Source organism: Medicago sativa, chromosome 7 (assembly GCF_051527215.1).
Source record: "Medicago sativa cultivar Bolivia chromosome 7, Bolivia_mono, whole genome shotgun sequence".
NCBI classification, from domain to species: Eukaryota; Viridiplantae; Streptophyta; class Magnoliopsida; order Fabales; family Fabaceae; genus Medicago; species Medicago sativa.
In genome coordinates, this window is record NC_140755.1 from 52,999,749 (window position 1) to 53,019,884 (window position 20,136).

Below are 20,136 nucleotides of genomic sequence, written 5' to 3' on the forward strand. Positions count from 1 at the left end.
GACTCATATGGTATGATGCATGGACATACAACAACGACCCGATAATGCACAACTTCAACATATCAACTACCAACGACAATGTAAAAGTACACCTCCAATTACATTGACTATCTCAACAACAATTGCATTATCAAGTATTCATGTCCACACATTCAATAAATCACAATTCAAATAAGAGTCATCACCATGGAATAACATACATCAACAACAACTACCAAATATCACAACAATTCCATATACTCCTCATAGACCAAGTAAAATGGAACAACACAACATTTCATGATAAACATCATATTCAACCTTCAACAATCATTCACATATCCTCAATTAATCATATAAAACCATTCATGAAAGATTTATAAGGCAATTGGTTCAAAGGAACCATTTTCAACCAAGTTCGTCAATCTTGCTACCATTTTCAAAATAATTGAAGTTATTGAACCAAAACCAAGTAATTAAGACGAAATCATGAAATTCACAAAGTTCGTCTCACTTTATCATTTTTACAAAAGAATTCCATTTTCAACGCAAAACATGTTAAGACTTGATGGAACCAATCACAACCATTTTTAGAAATCATATAAACATTATACAACCTTAACCCCACTCCCTTTTTCGGAGAAAACGAGTTTCGGAAAAATCGACATTCTTGGACAATTTTCAAAAGTAAGTTCAAAATCACAAAATCAAGTCCAATCTCATCTATGAGATGTTCCAGTAGGTTAAAAAGTTAAAACAGTAGTTAAACATGTTGAAAGAAGCATCTTAGAAAGTTCGGATCAGCCCCCAATTACTCAAAACAACAAAAACGGGGTTTGCTATTTTTGGAAATCCTGCTCGGCACGCCATCTGTCGTCGTGGCGGGAATTGCACAGAACAGCAACCTTGTTCTTGTGTTTTCCCTTACGGGAACCCACTAATTTTCACCCCAAATCCCCAATTTTGATCCCCTTGACCCCAAATTTGTTTCAAAAAGTTGTTTACAGGTATATGCACATTATAGGACACACAAACATGCATCAAATTTGAGCTTAAAACATCAATTCAACAAATTTCACCAATTCGCCAAAACTTCCACAACTTTCAACAAAAACAACAAATCTCATCACCAATTCACCATTTCAATGATACCCATTACATCAATTCAACAATAACATATGTCAAGATAAACAATGTTTGTATGACGTAAACAATGTTTGGATAAGATTTACTAAATACTACTAATCAGAAAATAACCATCCTTAAAAAAAAATAACAATGGAACTTTTTATTTATAAGCATATATCAATTAAAGGCTATAAAGTTTTTTTTTTTGAAATTTTTTAATGGATTTAATGTAAATGGTAATCAGTATGATGTAATAAATTAAGGGTTATGTTAACTTATGCTTTTGGGGTCTAAGTTAAAAAGTTAAAAAAGAAACTAAGAGTTCACTTTTGTATTGAAAGGATAAAATTTTAAGCTTTTTTTAATATATTGAATGCACAATTTCTAAGAAAACTATGAATTATACAAAATAAACTATAGAAATAACTCCTTCCAAATCATTTTTGACCAAAAATATGAAATAAACTGACCTTACCTTCCTTCAAAAAAATAAACGAACCTTACCTTGTATTGGATTTTTTTTTTGTTGATAAACTTACGTTGTATATTGGATTATAATCACCACTATTATAATTGATTAATTAATTAAACAATAATAATGAAATTTAGTACCCATTTAATTTAATTTTCTTAAATAGTGTAAACACAGTAAAAATTACCTAAGGAGAGTGGATTTCCATCATTAACAACTGAAAAGTAGAAACAAGTAAAAAACAAACAATAGAAGATCATAGTAGTATTGATTTTATTTTAGAGTGGAAATTGAAAAAGGTAGTGGGAAAGAGAAGTTTCCAAATTAGAAGGGACCGCATGGGTTCAACTTTTTTTTCGTCTACCAAATGTATGAGGAGGATAGAATAGATAGCCATCATTACAAGTCTATTCCATAGGGAAGACTAGTACCATTCCGGTACATAAAAATTTTGAGATGAAAGTGAAATATTGGGGGAAGAAAGCATGTTCCGTATCTGAGACAAATGGATTATTTTTTTAATTAAAAACAAATTAAATTAAATACAATTTTCAGTTTTTTTTTATAAATCAGCTTATTATCCACGTGGCATGCCACTCGGCTCCAAATCATTAAAAGTAATATTTTTACCATTTGCCATTTTTCATGCAAATGCATTTTGCAAATTAAATGTACATTGTGTCCAATTGTGTAACTTAATGGTTATACAAACATAACTGTAATCCTAAATATTTGTTTTTAAACTTACACTTAACATATATCAAGATGCAGAGGCAAAAAATATTTTGTACAAGTTTATATATGTAGCTCAAGTAGTTGAGTTGCGTGACACCTAAATGAGTTTTTAATAAAAAGATTCTAGCTTCAAAATTTTGACTAATATTATATTATAAGGGTCTTGCTTACGAGTGACTAAATGACACTGTTTAAGCATTTTTCCTAAAAAAAGGCATTGTTATTTAAACAAGATAATTATTCGTTCCTAAGTCAAATTATCTATTCACAGTATCCCTTCTCTAAAAAAAAAAAGTGTCCCTATTAGGGCCCTCAATTTGCCTTAGATCACGAAAATAAAATTTCATGTAAATTGGAAATTTAAACAATATACCTCTTATTCGACATCTGTAACCATGTAATTTTATGGTAAACACGTGATTTTATTTTTAAAAAGATTATTATATGCTCATTTGCAGGGCCGGCCCTAGGCATAGGCCGGGAGTGCGACGGCCTAGGGCCCATGCTTTTAGGGGGCCCTTAATTTTTTATATTCTTTGGGGGTGTATATAGCAAGAATTGGATTTTGGGCGGTGTATATAGTAAAATATACCTACAGCAGGCCCGAAACATTGACATTAAAGACTGGGCTGAAGTCTGTTATTGTTTTGGCCCTTTTGATGCAATTATTGATGCAATTTGTTATATATACCCCATATAAAACAAAGCTTTCTATTTACACCCTCCCAAATAAAAAACGGACTCTTTGTTCCTAATAATGTGCCAAGAAATTTGTGATATATTTTGGGGGTCCTTTGTTCCTAATAATGTGTGTTACTAATATTAGAAATAGTTGTGATATTTATTATCCAGAAAACTGAGAGAATCTTCACAACTAAACAAATTATAATTTAGTCGAAAATAGACCTAATAGAAAAATTCCAGTCTACTCCGCAAGTGCAATTGTTCTCTAATTCTATGGTATTTTGTTTAGTTTTGGTTTCTATGGAGTATTTAATTTATTTGAAGATGTTGCCTAAATTTTTTTTATCTTGTAGTGAAAAGCAAAGAAAAAAACGAAATGAAGCGCTAATAAAATCATAACAAGAAACTAAAAAAGTTTATGATGTATTATGTAAGGGGTCATTTTCTCAAACTATGCCTAAGGCCCCTAAAATGCTAGGAACGGCCCTGCTTATTTGTAGTTATTTGATTACATATCAAACAGTTCTGAAACTTTATGAGCATTTATGGAGTTGGTATATAACAATATATACAAGCTAGGATACAATTCAAAAAATCATAATTATTTTTCTAGAAGAGATGCTCCTGTTCTCACAAATATTTTTTTTCTTTATTTATTTTTCTTTATATTTTCTCTCTCAAATATGACAATAACTTTAAGAAAATAATTTCCCTAAAAAAACTTAAAGAAAATAATTAAATGGAACAAGGTATAGAAAGAAAAGACAGAATCTATTGATGACAAGTGATCCCCTCATGAAAGGCAAGTCCAAAGCATATATAAAAGCATGGCCATGTAGTAGAGCCAATGAGCAAGTTATCAAAGCATACATTATTATATTAGCAACAAAAAGAAAGCATACATCATTAATTATGCGTATTAAATCAATGAATCCTCTTGTGGTTTGTGGTGTAATTAGAGATGTTTTGGATCCCTTTACAAATTCAGTGTCTTTGAGGGTTGTTTATGACAATAACAAAGAAGTCAGCAGTGGTGAGCTCAAACCCTCCCAAATAGTCAATCCACCAAGAGTTCAAGTTGGTGGAAATGATCTCAGGACTCTATACACTTTGTTTGGTTTACATATTCTTTAATTAAGTAAATATATCGATCTTAGTTACATTCTTCAATTTTTTTCCCTTCAAAACAACAAAGAGATTACCATATATAAATTAGGGCACAAAGTGTGCTCACACCCATAACATAGAGATACATATAGAAGTATATATAAAAGAATATAAATGACCTTCCAAGGATAAATACTACCGTATTTATCCTTGACGAAAAGCCGTCTGTAACTGCAAAAAAACTATTCAAATATAGAAGGCTTATCGACAGCCACAAAGTGGTCGGAAAAAGCTTAGTCGATAACGTTTATACACAACTGCGAAAGCACTGTATTACCATCAGTTGCACCATAGTCTTATTCATGGGAAAGTATCATTGAAAAATATGTTTTCTGGTAGTGCCTTTCCCATGCACCCCTTGTGAGGCAAAATTTCAAATCAAAAACTGCTTGTGCAAGTCATTTGGAATAATAATGTCATAATAATAAGTCAGCCGAAAATGTTAGCTATTAATAGTGAATCACTCCAAACCATATATACACTCCATGTCGAATGGAGAAGAAAATTTGACATCTAGCAAATAATTGTAATTTTGTTTCCTGAAATTTCAATCACTAAACATTAAGAGTATCATTTACTTCACCAATAATCTTTCTTCTATGCAAATAAACCTAATAGGGATCACTCTTAACAATGCAAATTAAACCTAATAGGCATCACTCTTAACAATAATGCTTGAGGAATGATATCACCATAGAGGGGCCAAAATTTTCAATTTATTAAAGCTTTTTTTTCTCTAGGGGTTTTGAATCTGTGGCATTTTTCAGGTGATGGTGGACCCTGATGGCCCAAGCCCTAGTAACCCTAATATGAGGGAATACCTGCATTGGTAAGTGGGAAGTTAGCCATATATATGGACTTGCTTAATAATCAACCCTCAATTCCTTACGATCGATGTACATATATTTTATATACTCAATCTACATATATATCATATGGAGTATATGTTTAATTTGATATTCAAATTTACCACACAATCATATTAGGTCATGGTATTGTTTTGTTCGAAGGCAAGAACTAATTATAATGTTTATGAAATTTTATTCATATTGATGCATTAATTTCTGTTGTATATTCTATAGGATCACATTTATGTATTAAAATTGATTAAGCACTTATTTGTTTATTAATTTAAGTATTTATGTATACTTTATTTTTATTTTTATAATTTAAAAATTGGTTAAATTTGTTTCACATAAGTCATAATTTTTTTTTAGTGGTGAAAACAGCCGTACTATTTGACCTAAAACTTTATTTTTACATAAGTCCTAATCTTATTTTTTCCTTCTATTTCACTCATCGATAGGTCATTTTTTGACCTAAAATCACCCCTTTGCATCTTTTTTCCCCTTTCTTTCGATCTAAATAAGTGATTTTCACAAATATCAAACGTTTTCTTTTGTGTTTTTTCGTGATTTCGTCGTCTGAGTGCGATCTTGTGTTGTTCGTCGTCTTGTGCGGTGTTGTTTGATTTGTCATCTTGTTGCGGTGTTCGTTGGTTCATATTGAAAGATCAGCTTCAGTCAATCACAGATTCAATCAATGATTTGGACGTCAACGTTGCAGATCCAGAAGCAAGAGTATTCTGGTGATTTAGATTTTATCATATTATTTGTAGGCATTTTGCCGTTGTATGCTATTAACTTGGGTGCTGTGAGTTTGTTCACAAATTCATCCTTTACGTTTTTAGCAATCTTGATTCTGATGTATTCTATGATTTGAATGAATGAATATCGTTTTGTTTTTGTCAAAAAAAAAAAAGGTAATTTTAAAAAGATTCATTATATCAAAAAAAAAAAAAAAGTTAACAAGAAAAGCATATATAATGAGACTATAGCAATTTATAGTGTAATATGCTATTTCCAAGGCTCTCAAAATATACTAATATTTTTCATAAGCTCTTCGAAAATTCAGACAAATACTTATGTCAATAGGGAAATACATTTTTTTTTTTTAAATTGGATTAAAACATGCTGTCATGAAAGAAATGTTCAGCAGGCCCGAAGTATTATTAATTTTGTCAACTATCAATAAAAGCAACAGACTTCTTTGCAATGGTATTTTCATCCCATATACTTTATCCTTCTCACTGTCTATATTTTTTTCTGGGTATGATATAGTGTATGTGAAAACAGTGCTGCTATATATTTAAATTATGTGTGTATACATACATTTGTGTGTGATTGAAACTTTTGTTTGGCTGATTTTAGTTCCATTCTAACTTTTTTTACTTCCCTCATTGGATACCTAATTAGGATGGTAACCAATATTCCGGCTACTATAGGGACAATTTTCGGTGCGGGCACAATTTCATTGGACTTCTAATTTTATTGTAAATCGAGTATATTTTGTGCAATTACGAGCAAAATCTTTCTCTATAATTTTAACTTGTTGCACTTTTTTTTTTTACGAAGCTTGTTGCACATTTGAAATTGCTTTAAAACTGAATGGATTCACCCGATTAAATTAGGGAATGACCAATTTGTTGATTGGTTTGATCATAATTTTAATGTTGTTTGGTTGAACTGAATTAAACGGATTGGAAAGAGTCGTTTTAACTACGGTTGGTTCAATCGGTTTGATTTTATACAGTTTTTAAACCCTTTTCCTTTTTATTACAAAATTTTATGTACTTTATTAATTTGTTTATTTGTCATTAAGTTCAACTGTAACCATGACTAAGAAGACTCCCTGATTTTTAAAATATTGATTTAATTTTTTTTCTTTCTAAGTTCATATTAGAAACATCAATTTAGTATCCGTTTATGATTTATTATTATTAATCATGTATGTATAAATATATGGTGTTTTTATTAATTGCAGGAGAGGAGATAGTGAGCTATGAAAGTCGAAGACCAACATCAGGGATTCATCGTGTGATTTTTGTGATGTTTAGGCAACCTTGTAGGCACACTATATTAGCTCCTGGATGGAGGCAAAATTTCATTACAAGAGATTTTGCAGAAGTTTATAATCTTGGATTACCCGTTGCTGCTCTCTATTTCGATTGTCAAAAAATGGTTCTGGTGGAAGGAGACTAATCATCTAATAATTAATACTCTAAACATATCCATATCGTACAATAAAGTAGGGGTGGCAAAACGGGCTTGACCCGCCGGGCCGGCCCGTTTGGCTCGTTATTTTTAGCGGGTTGAGTCGAAGTTTTGAACTCGCTTTTTATAGTTGGTTCGGCTCGGCTCGTCTCGTTGAAAAGCGGGGCGGGCACGGGGTGGGGCGGGCCCGCCCGCTTAACTCGTTGAAAACAATTATGTTACAACGACAACAGGAGGAGGAGGAGGAGGTGCACCATATATTCATAACTTAAATGATGATTGACTTGGAGTTGATTGACTTAATAAAAGAATTATGTTGTTGCTGCGATTATTTTGAGACTTGTTTTATGATTTTGGATTTATCTTGGTTGTTTAGTTTATTTTGAGACTTATTTTATGCTTTTGGATTTATTTTGGTTGTTGGATTTATTTTGGAACTTATTTTATGTTTTTCGATTTATCTTGGTTGTTGAGTTTATTTATTTTGAGACTTATTTTATCCTTTTGGATTTAATTTTGTTGTTCGATTTATTTTATGATTTGTTTTATGTTGCACATTTGCCTTATTTTGCTATTAATTATAATGATGAATTCGATAATTTGTTAATTATCTTGTTTTTCACAAATTTATTTGCCACATATTCTTTTATATTTTTTTTATTATAAAATCAACATAGATTTTTTTTGTAACAATTAAGTTGTAAAAGAAAAATCAAAAAAAGTTTTTTGTTTGGCGGGCCGGCCCGTCAACTCGCAAGTCCGCCACTAAACGGGGCGGGGTGAGATTTTGGACTCGGTCACTAATTTTGACTCGGCTCGTCCCGTCTCGTTTTTAGCGGGCTTAGACGGGGCGGGCTTAAACGGGGCGGGCCGGCCCGCTTTGCCATCCCTACAATAAAGACAAGAAATAATTGTCGGTATGTATAATTAAGAAAAAAAATGTCATGTCATCATGTTTTAATCTACTAAACTATATAGGACAATTTTTGTCCGTGCTTTTTACGATTTTGCCCTTGTGAGGGTATTTTCGTAAATTGGTAAATAACAATCTCCCTCATATATATATGTTGTGGTACGATTTTAATTCTCTTCCTTCCTCATTCCCACAACTTCCTTCTTCTTCAGTCCGGTTCACTTCTCCTCACACAGTAAACAAAAAAACGGGTTCTCTTCTTCCTCACACCGCCACCTCGCCGTCTCCGCCGTCGACCTCGCCGTTGAACACACCGATCTCCACCGTTTTCTTCTTTCTCAGTGTGCGACGTCTTCTTCGTTTTGCTTCTTCTTCCGTTTGTCTCTATCATCAATCAAAGGTTGGATTTTTAATTTTGATCTGCTTGCATGTCCCATTTTTTGATGCGATTTTGTTCTTCTAATTGATTGAGCCATTTTTTCTTTTTAATCGATTTAGGTTTTTTGGTATGTCTTTGGTTGATTGCAGTTCTGAGATGTGTTTGATATTGGTTTTTGCTTCGTGTTCCGCTTTTGTTGTTTCAGTTTATTTGATGTTAATCTGTTTGTTTTGTTGTATGAGATGTTCCTCTTTTGCATGTTACTGGGTTTTGGTTTCTGGTTGATTTTCGTATTTTGGTGAGTTGGTTTGATTTTATATGTGTTTCAGGATTGATTTTCGTCTTTTGAATTAATATGGTAAATGAAATTGAAATTGTTGATAATGGCTATGATTCTGATTATTTGGTTATATCATTATTACCTTCCACAAGTTGATAATTGAAATTGTTGATAATTGTTGAAATTGTGTTTTTCTCTACTATGTTGTAGGTTCACAAAGTTGTTGAGCTAAGCAAAATAAACAGGAGCAGAGGCAGAACACAACCATGTAGAGGTATACATATTTACTTTTCACTATTTTGTGTTAAATTTGTAGTTTTATAGATTAGTTTTTTATATTACTGAATCTGATATTAATTTCCTTCACTATTTGATGAGTATGTGATAACTTCATTTTATAAACACATGGTTGCATTTACTAAAGCCAAAATTGTTGGTGATAACTGCATTTGATAGAGATTTGTCCAAATTCGTGCAGCATTGTCATCAAAATTCATGATTATAGAAATTTTCACCAAACCAAACCAAATTTCTTGAATCCAAGAATTCCATTTCCTTGGTATTTCAAAGAATTACAACTTCCTTATCAAGAAAATATGTTATGGAGATTATTTTGTCTTGGCTTGGCTGTTACTGATTGCAAATTGAGGGTTCTACATGGTTTTTTTTTTTAAAATGTACATGTGTTTTATATGATGAGGTGTGTTTATGAAAGAAAAAAAAAATCAAATGGTTACTTACCTCAGATTTCTAAATGTACATGTGTTTTACAATTTTGCAGGTTTCTTATGGAGAAATTCAGATTGGTACTCATTTGGTACTGCTGCATCTTATGCAAGAGGTACTAGCAGCAATGGTTACTTACCTCAGATTTATAAATTGCTATTTGACTGCATTCTCTCTATTGATTTATGATCAGGATATTTGGCACCTAACTGTTGTTTCTTTATGGTTTAGGCTATACAAATCCAACTTATGCCTCTGCCTTACAGCCTTCTATTCCTGTCTTTACCTTTCTACTTGTTGTGATCATGGGGTTAGCTTCACTCTTATGAATTTCTACTATCACTCTTTTATGTATTTCTTATGAATGTATCAAAAACAATTTGATTATTAGTCCATTTTTTTGTAGCACACATATGCATAAAGTAATGGCATAGTTTAATGATCTTATGTATGCAGTGTAGAAAGAGTGAATTTGTAGAGTATTGAAGGTCTGACAAAGGTTGGAGGGACTGTTATATGTGTTTCAGGTTCCATATTTATGGTTTTGAATTTCATTAGGGTTATGTTTGATTTGAATTTAATTTGATTTGGAATTAGTTTTGTGCCCTAATTTTGTGTTTCACTTGTGGTGATTATCAGTATAAAAAATCATGAAGAATCATGAAGGTTGCTGTCTGAATTGATGTCTTTGGTGGTAAGCTTATATCGACTATCATTATTGTTTCTTTATTTTAAAAACTAAACTTTCCGAGGCTGCTTTTTTAGAATCGTAGTGACACCTTAATTTTGTTGAGGTTCAAAGTTTTTGCCAAAATTACAGTGGCACGTGAATCCAAACATGTGTTTAACTAATAGTGTGGATCAATTGAAAACCTAGATATTAATGTTTTGCATTTTTGTGATTGGACTGTCCGATGAGTGGTGATTCTGGTATATCTGCTTTTCTTGAGGAAGACAACATAATTAAATGCATTTATATTGATATGTGGCCTTTCTTGGAGAAGATACTTTAGGGAAAATTTGATTTTGAATTTGATTTTAGATACCCAATGATTTTATGATACCTTTTGAATTTTTGATGTGGGTTTTGAATAAAGTTATCAACTTTGGAGTTTTTGATTCAATGGGGCTGATGGGTTTGTTTTGTTTTGTTTATTGCAGCAATTTTGGTTTTGAAGGAGGAATTGGAAAAATGCAGAAGTAAAAATTTTGTGCCAGTTTTGGAAGAGTTTATTCCTTTGAAGAAGAAATGTGGTTAATGTATGAGGTTCTCCTCTTGCAATTCATGTTATATGTTGATTTTGCAAATGATTTAGTATGTTTATCCTTGAAATTTTATTGTTGTGTTTATGATTTTATGGTAAGATTGGTTGATTTGAAAATAGGAAGATAACTGCAGTGTTAATATAATTGCATAAGAGAATATAGAAGAAAATTAAGGTTGTTGTTGCTATTTAAATTTCGTGTGATGTATAATGGCAGTTTCATCGTCGTCTCCTCCTACCTTTCTACTAGAAGGTTAGAAGACGCAAGTATTTATTTATAATGCTTTGATGTTCTAACTTATATAGAGCTTTAATGTTCAAACTTATATAGTGAATTAATTGATAGGATTTTGTAAAATGAATACATCAAGATCATTTTATAGAGCTTAGAAGAAGATTAACTTATTAACAAATTAACTAAAAACCTAACTAACTAACTAAATTGTAACACAATTTATGTATTTCTGATATGTAGATTGTAGTCTTGGGAGGCAATATGCAAGGCAGAAGTATCCAAGGGCATAGAAGTCATAAGCTTAAAGAGGTTTGTGACACGTCAAACTAATTCACCACATACCCCCGTCTCATCTCTTCCACACTTCTTTTGTTTTTGTGTATTTGACTGAGATTTTTTTAAACAGGTCAGGATGTTCTACTTACTCAGATTCATGGATAGTGTTGGTACTACATAGGCAGAGGGAGACAAAAAATCTATGGGCCAAACCATTAAGAAAATTTGAGTTAAATGATCAATCTTTGAACTTAATACATATAGTGAATTTGAGTATCGTTTTTCTGGAGAGTATTTCAGTGTTATGCCTAATGTGCAGGAGATGTTTTTTATGTAAACTGGGACGAAGTACTTCCTGGAGCTACTGCAGTTGTCTCAACCCTCGGAGGTTTTGGTAGCGAGGAACAAATGAGTAAGATTAACGGCGAGGCTAATGTTGTGGCTGTAAATGCTGCAAACGAATATGGTGAGCCATCTCATTGAGCGTTATTTTGCAGTTAAATTATTCACGTGCATTTTTCCTTTAGAGCGTTGTTATGTGCTGTTTACAAGGCGAGTTCATTCTAATTTCCATTAACTGTCATATATAAGCAGGTATAGCTTGATTTGAAGTTGAAATGCATAGAATTGTGTGATAGTATCATTAGATCAAGTTGAATGTTTACAGATATGGAGATGGATAAGTGAAATAAATTAGACATAACTGCTTAATTAAGTTGTTTATCCAAATATAGCCTTAGCAGTTAGCACCTTCCAATGTTTCTTTACATTTTTGTTGGCTGGTTTGTATATATACAAACAAAGATGGTTTGATGCTTATGGCTTTATATGATGTATATTATGTCTGGGATATTCTTTTGCAATGATTAATAACTAGATGTGCTATTCACGACTCACGCAGCTGTTCTTTTACCTTGCAGGAATTCCCAAATTCATATTGATCTCAGTTCATGACTATAACTTACCATCGTTTTTACTTTCATTGGGGTACTTCACAGGAAAAAGAAAAGCAGAATCTGAGGTTCTATCCAAATTCCCTATTGTTTCAGAATCTGAGTGAATGGTCCTATGTAAAAAAATAATCACTGATAGTTTTTTATATATTATTATGTTGTACTAACAAAAATACAAAGTGAGAATCTTTTGAGTACTTATCAAAGTTTTTTTCACATTAAAAAGTGAATCACTCATTGATACACTCATTGATAGCTGTTGTCAAGTATTCTCTTTTAGGTTCCATCCTTTCAAACCTTCTTGTGCTTAGAACCTCTCTCCTTTGTGGTGACATTGCAAACCTTGGAGTGGAGCAAAAATATGACAGAGTAAATCCCTAAAATCCAATTAACACTTCCATTTTAAATCGAGGTATTTTCAAAATAAGTTAATTGAACTATCATGTGTGTTTTTTTGTTTCTACCTTTTTCTTGTGTTCTGTTTTTTATATACAACATTTATGTGTGCTACAAGTATATTACTTTAAATCTAAGTGATAGTACTGTACTTTAGAGCTTTTATTTTTCATGTCCATATTACAGGGCGGTTCAAATATTTTTGCCTATTCTATGTAACAACTAAATGCTGCAACAGTTTATAAAGTATGGTTAATTTATCACTCTGGCTGCAGATATGCAGATGAAGTATGCTTAGTGGCTGGTCTTCGGTAACATATGCAGAATTTCATCATGAGGCGCTGTTTTTTTCTTTCCAAGGTTTCTTTCGTATTGTGCAGGGACTGAATATGCAGGATTTGAAAACCTTGGCCATGATGTTTTGGTGCATATGGCTTCGTTGAAATGAAAAGGTCTGGGACAATCAAATGAAGACAGTGACAAATTCAGTTCAGAACACGTGTGAAGTGCTATCTGATTGGCAGCAGCTGCAGCAGAGTTCCAGTGCAGCAGCTGCAAACAATAGCACCGACCAATTTAGCAGTAGAATTAGAGTTCGACGATGGACTAAGCCAACAAATGGAGAGCTAAAATACAATGTCGACATGGCCATTTTTGAGACAGAGGGATGATTTGGAATCGAATAGCGTGTAAGAAATACTCAAGGAGAGTTCATCAAGGCCAAGACCTGCTGTTTTTTAGAGTTCCAGAAGCAATGGCTTTTTTGAATTTTTACTCTGGATGTACTAATAAGCATGAAGCAAGAGGTTGATGGGATAAAGTTTAATTTCTAACAATTCTTTCTGAGAGACATTTAGTTCAGATAATTTTTAATCATTTGTGTTGTTACTCATACAAATGATAGTATAATTGTGACTCGATTGTGTGTTTAAGGTTGTTGAGATATGCACTGATTTGGTCTTCACTATTAGGATAATCATAAAAATTAATGGCATATATGATATATCTAACAGTAAATTTTCAAAGCATGTTTTGTTTTGAATATCTGTTTTACAAATTCGGCACAACAAAATGCCAACAAGACTACATAAGGTTCAAATATACCTCCAAAAAACTCAGACATGAATTAGTGGGATTTCTTTACTCATTAACAAGTGAAAATGTAAACATGTTGGAAAAGGGAGACAAAACCACAATTTGAATTAAAAAACTGCAATAAATGGCAATTCTATTAAGATACTCCTACTTATTTATGTAAATGCATAAATCAATTCCAATCCAGTTTCAATAAATCTATCTTTATAGAAGTGCCATCAGTAAGACTAAATACCTTAATATGCTTTTTTTTTTATATAAACTAAAATGTATTACATGAATTAAATCTAGCTAAAGCACAAGAAGTGCCAAGCTATATCAAAACAGATCATAGTCTGATGTATAGGAATAGCTATACATCATAGAGGATCTTCAATTCCAGTTAATGCTAAAACTGGGTGCAAGGATGGATGCAAGTGGTATGACTCACCTCAACCAAATCCTAATGTGGCATTTGGAGCTATAGTAGGTGGCCCCTTCTTCAATGAGACATGATGATTTCAGGAACAGCTCAATGCAGGCTGAATCTACCACTTACAGTATTGCACTTTTGGTTGCTCTCCTCTTTGGTTTGGTTGCCAGCTCCTTAGTAGTTTCGTCTCTCTAGAATCCTATTATATATGTATACGAGCCAATTTTGTTGTGGCATTTTTCACTCTATTATGCTCTTTCCCTTAATTTGTTAGAATGTGAAAAATGCAGCTATTTCTTTGAAAAATACAGCTATTTTTCTTAATTTGCTCATTTTTCGTGTATAACAAAGTATTTCAAAAACGCAATATTCAGCCTGTGTTACTTATCAACAACATCAGGTCCTATTGCTGGCATGCTTTTCATTTCCACTCACAAAGTTGCTTTTTATAGTGAGAAATCAATCAAGATCTCTTCACCAAAAGGAGAATTCATAAGAGTCCGCTATAAGTGATTTTTTTGCTTAAATGTTCATGTTAACGCTCTCTATTTCTCCACACGAAAAGATTCAGCATGTCAACCAAAGTCAAAATGTGAAGAAAGCTTCAGAAAAGTGCATAGAAATGGTCACTGTGGATGGTTTCAACTTCTGGTTTATGGGTTTCTTTAATTATCGGAAAGCTTTAAGATATCTCCAGCAGGCTATCCTTTAGAAAATCACGTAGAAATAGTCACTCTAGAAGTGAAATATGATTGATTGTTAACCCTTTCTGCTTCATCAATTATTCTTTGAAGTTGCAAAGGCTCCTATAATGTATAAATTTGTTCCCTGAAGTTTAAAACTCAATTTTAAGTTTTGGTGTCATTGGATTTTTTTTTTTTTAAGTTTTGGTGTCATGCGCTTTGTAATGAGAAAGATAAGTTTAGACTAAATTTTAAGTTTAGACTAAATTATGTTTGTAATGACAATGATTGTTATGTTATCTTTTATGTCATGTCTAAGATCATGCATCACAAATATTCGGATAATGCGACCTTCATTCTCAAATTCACGAAGAATGACAATATTTCGTTATTTGAACATCTCTCCTTTAGAGTAATTTTTTTAAAAAGTACGTATAAATCAAGTTATATACTTCTGGTGTTAGGATTGCAAATCTACTTGCTTATACATTATTTTGCCTCTCTTTATTGCAACAGGAATCTCTCTCTGCTTATGCTAAAAATGATTTGGATCTGGCTGGGAGTTGCACTCCTGCAAATGTGTTAACAATGTATAATTTGTATAATATTTCGATGACTATGTGTTGAAATGATGGTTTAGATATAATAATCCAACCCTTTTTTGGTAATCAAACTTAAATAGGTTCTTGACTATATCGCATCATCTATATTTTGGCTGCAGTACACTATATGTGCAATAACAATGGTTGCTATGTTAGTTACTATGTAATACACGTTACATATTTTCAATTTAGACAAACTTCATTTTCATATTTGAGAAGGACAACAATGTTCCATGATTTCAACAATACTCCTTTAGAAACAAATTTTGGAAGAACACGTAATTCAACCCGTGCGAAGCACACGACCTTCGTTCTCAAATTTACGAAGAATAGCAATGTTATGTAATTTGAACATCTCTCCTTTAGAGCAATTTTTTAAAAAATACGTAATTCAACCCGTGCGATTCATAACTTCTGTTTTGGTTTCGTTTATGATAGACCTATCTAGGATTTGATATGTTATGGATCATGGTTTTTTATATTTATATGCATGTAATATCTATATTTGGAATCAGTTTACTTTTAAGCGTATTAACAAATATGTGTTTGCCAACAAAATTATCCGAAAAAAAGCAATCCACCCAGTGCGAAGCACGGGTTTGTAACTAGTTATTATTATAATAAATCCAAGTTGGAGCGTAGTTCAAAGAATTTGTGGATTGCTTGAGGTGGATCGAAAAGAAAAGGTACAACTCTCTTATCATGAGGCAAACTATTGCGCAAATGCCCTACCTAGCTAATAAGTGATATAATATGGGCTCTCAATCGATGATTTATTAGACGTGTCTGACTCAAATTAGACACTTATTGATAACTAGTTTATTTGTTGTAGTATTTTGTATTTTTGTCTTTGATCTTTTTATTAATATAAAAAAAAAAGCCTAAATTCAAATTCTAGTGAGTATCACAGGATATTTGAGAAGTGCATGTACTGATCTTTGAAAAATAAATAGGAGATTATTTGTCATATAGCAATTTATATATGAACATAGATCCTTTACCTTAAAGACAAGAAATTTAGACGAATTTCTCTCCATCTTTAACTGTGTAAATAAAAACTCCTTTAATTAGTATTTACAATTTCACAATTATTTGTCAAAGAATTTAAGTTAACATTTACAATAACACTTGGGAATTTATAACATCCTTTCAATAAAATTATCAACGAGGTAGAGGCATCACAAGAGCGCTAAACATTTTGTACCTCATTATTATTAAGAAATGTTATAAGCATAATCCTTAAAAAAAAAAAAAAAAAAAAAAAAAAAAAAGAGAGATAAACATCTCAATATTTTTGACTCAAAAATATCCATGAAAGATCCTTTGTTAATCACTGAAAATGTCAGCACATGTAGATAAACCAAGCAGTTCTTTTGAAGCACCATCAATGTTGTCTATAATCCAAGCACATGTGACTAGTTAAGTTCAACATGATATAGTTCATGATTGGATAAACAACTTAAATTCTAGCTTATAATATAAATGCTTAACATATACAAGTGCTTAATTATTATAAACTATTTTCATAACAAAATATAAAATTATGTCAAATTGTTTTCATATAAGTTGAAAACTGTTTTTATAAATTATTTTAAAGAACTTATAAAAAAAAAAAAGCCGAAAATGGCTTATGCTATCATAAGTTCTTTCAAAAAGTCTCACAAATGTATTAACTAAAGATACACTAAAAAATCCATCTAAACAGGCCGATAATGGGTATATACATATTCAACTTATGCTTAATTTTGTGTCAACTGGAGTCACTATCATAGAAAGAACAAACTTTTTTTGCAATTGCACTTTTCATCCCATACTTTATTCTCATTGTCTTTACATTTCTTTTGGTATGATATAGTGTATATGTGTGTGAATAAAGTGCAGCTATATAAGAAACTGTGTGTGTATACATAAATGTATGTGATTTGAAAACTTTTGTTTGGCTGATTTTAGTTTTATTTTAACCTTTTTTTTCTTCCTTCATTGGATCCTTAATTAGGATGCATGGTAACCAATATTCCAACCACTACGTGGACAATTTTCGGTAATTAATTACTTTTTTTTGCATCAAAATTAGGAAAATTATCACACTTTTCCAGCATGTCATGAACGGATTTCCAGTTTGTACTCAAATCACCTATACTACTACTCATATACTTTTTCAACCGAGTGTGTGTAGATTCAGCTCTGTTTGTTGTGGTGTTCCCCATATAAAGTGATTTGTCAACCCAAAACCTCACAAACTTCTCCTTAACCGGATCCAAAATTGTCTTTTCAACATAATCCAAAAACTTAGGAAATTTCCCGCATACAGCTTTGAATTTTGTCCAATTATCAATATATGCTTTCACCGTTTCGGAATCCACAATATCCATCCATGCAGCCATCACAATCTTCACCAACGAAGCAGGCTTGATCTCTTACCCATTCTTGTCTTTGAGATCCTTCACTTTGCAATCCAATTTACACTTTGCTCTCACATTTTGTCCAAGGTGATATGAGCACAACAGAGTAGTAGCATCAGGGAAAATGTTTTCCACAGCATTGATCAAAACATTGTCCCGATCAATGACAACTACTTTGGGATAGAGATCTTTGGAATGCAACACCTCACGACACCTCTCAAGAGCCCAATTAACGCTGTCTTGCCTCTCAGACATCATATAAGCAAAAGCAATAGAGAAGGTTTTCATGGTAGAGGTGTTACCGACAAACTTAAGCAATGGAAGAGGATACTTGTTGGTCTTATAGGTGGAATCCAACACAAGCACCATGGAGAACGTGTTAAACAACTTGATAGAATTTGGATGTGCCCAAAAAACATCACCTACATCATCAGAATCACAATACTTTCTACAAAGATACACGTAACCATTATCAACCAAAGACTTCAGGAGATGTTGCATATCATTCCTCGTACCCCTAATGGACTGCCTATACCTGTGACATGCATTATAAACGTGTTTGATAGTAGTTGAAGTGGTACGGTTCCTCTTCGGTAAGTTGGTAAGCATTTGCCTCGGACGAACGTTTGAATCCACCATCTCATGAAGGTGAACACGTTCATTTGGGTTTAGACGACCAACGATTTTATGACCTTTCAACAAATATGTCGTGGTTGTGTCTACCATCACCAAATTTGAGGCTCCAATCACCAGCAGTCAACAAGTAACCTCTCACTCGAAACGGATACTCGCATTTACCAGAACCAGCTATCTCGCACCGACTCTTTCTCTTGTACTTGGTGTATGAACCTCCCCTTTCACATATCAAAGTAACAAATGCGCTTCTTCCTTTTGTCAAAAAAATGCACTTCTTCCATTGCCACCGTTATCGGATTTACCAATAACAGTGGAAAAACCGAGCTTCCTAGCTTTCTCTCGAACCCACTCCAACAAATCATTCCGTGTTGCAAACTTTTGTGTAGTGGTAAAATGTTCTCGCTGATCAATACAAACAACAACAACTGGAGGTGGTACAACAGGAGGAAAAGGAGGAGGAGTATCCTCTACTTTTGCATCGCCTAAACAAATTTCAAGTTTCGATGGTGGTGGTGGAGGATTATCAGATTTGGCATTTTCGGAATCATGCACGTCTTCAAGTAAAAGAAACGGCAACACAATAAGAGGTTCAATCTCAGGTGGATCATCATTTGGGGCATCAACAGGAACAACCATGACTGAAAACAGTGCGAAGCAGAGTCAGAAAATGAACACAGTTTATGCATTGGTGCTGTCCGGATTACTAAATCTGAATTGCATGAATGCAGTCCGGATTTAATTTTCTGGAATGTTCCAGCACATATCATACGACGTGATCAAAAGGAAATCGCCTAAAAATCGAATGGGCGAAGGTTTATATATACATTACCTTTGCAATCATACGATAATGATGATGTTAACCCCCCTTGAAGGCCAGATTGCTGCTCCAAACCATAATTTCGTCCTAAATGGTGTATTTTTTTAGAGGTGTAAGGAGTATTTGTGATAAAGGTGGTGTGCTTCAGCTAGGTTCTGGAGAAGTATATATAACCTAGCAGTCCGGATTTCTTATTTCGGAAATAAATATCTATTTTTCCCTCTCAGTTCAAATACAGAGTGTCCGGAATTCAATTATATGTTCCGAATTATATTTTCTGGACCGTCTTGCACCCTGAACAAGTCCAAGTTTCACAAATGAAATGGTGCAGGGTGATTTTCTGATCATTCTGGATTACATAATCCTAACAGTGTTCGGATTGTATAATTCGGACGGAGGGTATTTTGGTCAAAATCGTAGGGCGCGCGAGAAGGCAGCGGGGTGGGAAAAGTAATACTCAAAAATAAAAGACATTAGATGTATCTCCCAAAAGGCGTGCATGAGGTAAAAATTTTAGATTTTTAAGATTTTTTCCCCCATTAATTTACAATATTATAATAAGAAATATTTTTTTACTAGGATAATGTAATAAAAGAATGAAAAAAGTCTTATTTAGTTAAATTCGGTTGAACCTTAAAACCTTAAATCTATATCTACGCCAGTTCAATGTGCGGTCCGGTTTTGATTACCTTGGCAAAAACAGTAACATTAAATGATTCAAATGTTTTAAAAATAGTAACTAAATATTTTTTCCTAACATTAAAAATAATGACAAAAACACAATATATTACATATTTCAAGATTTTTAGTAAGATAACAAATTTTTAAATAATTATGGTTTTAACAAA

General features: G+C 32.6%; 3 protein-coding genes and 1 pseudogene across 9 annotated transcripts in view; 3 read left to right on the forward strand and 1 right to left on the reverse strand.

The window, feature by feature from the left end:
- Window positions 1–3,910: 3,910 nt before the first annotated feature.
- LOC146906713 (protein FLOWERING LOCUS T-like) overlaps window positions 3,911–20,136 on the forward strand; it is a 38,717-nt gene continuing 22,491 nt past the window's right edge. The window contains exons 1-6 of one of the 2 annotated variants that reach the window (XM_085723896.1): window positions 3,911–4,110; window position 4,732; window positions 4,933–4,994; window positions 6,421–6,461; window positions 6,989–7,131; window position 8,239. In XM_085723896.1, coding sequence (XP_085580022.1) covers window positions 3,911–4,110; window position 4,732; window positions 4,933–4,994; window positions 6,421–6,461; window positions 6,989–7,131; window position 8,239 — 448 coding nt within the window. Of the gene's footprint in view, window positions 4,111–4,731; window positions 4,733–4,932; window positions 4,995–6,420; window positions 6,462–6,988; window positions 7,132–8,238; window positions 8,240–8,473; window positions 8,475–20,136 lie in introns of both variants that reach the window. The other variant, XM_085723894.1, reaches the window with a different exon arrangement.
- Window positions 8,304–13,637, forward strand: LOC146906714 (uncharacterized protein At1g32220, chloroplastic-like). Of its 6 annotated transcripts, XM_085723898.1 has the most exons (13): window positions 8,304–8,531; window positions 9,001–9,064; window positions 9,572–9,631; window positions 9,748–9,826; window positions 9,973–10,043; window positions 10,156–10,210; window positions 10,678–10,776; window positions 11,257–11,325; window positions 11,423–11,521; window positions 11,612–11,758; window positions 12,213–12,313; window positions 12,513–12,614; window positions 12,828–13,637. In XM_085723898.1, exons 10-13 carry the CDS (start codon window positions 11,701–11,703, stop codon window positions 12,858–12,860), a joined length of 294 nt encoding a protein of 97 aa, XP_085580024.1. In that variant the 5' UTR covers window positions 8,304–8,531; window positions 9,001–9,064; window positions 9,572–9,631; window positions 9,748–9,826; window positions 9,973–10,043; window positions 10,156–10,210; window positions 10,678–10,776; window positions 11,257–11,325; window positions 11,423–11,521; window positions 11,612–11,700; the 3' UTR covers window positions 12,861–13,637. The 6 variants fall into 6 exon arrangements, with proteins under 6 accessions (XP_085580024.1, XP_085580023.1, XP_085580028.1 ...); XM_085723897.1 differs by having other exon boundaries at window positions 11,423–11,758; XM_085723902.1 differs by having other exon boundaries at window positions 11,423–11,758; window positions 12,917–13,637.
- On the forward strand, window positions 13,109–14,897 carry LOC146906715 (GEM-like protein 4). The gene is made up of 4 exons (XM_085724865.1): window positions 13,109–13,223; window positions 14,083–14,201; window positions 14,500–14,657; window positions 14,689–14,897. The coding sequence occupies exons 1-4, from the start codon at window positions 13,109–13,111 to the stop codon at window positions 14,858–14,860; spliced, it is 564 nt and encodes a 187-aa protein (XP_085580991.1). The 3' UTR covers window positions 14,861–14,897.
- LOC146906716 (protein FAR1-RELATED SEQUENCE 4-like) lies at window positions 17,851–19,366 on the reverse strand (annotated as a pseudogene).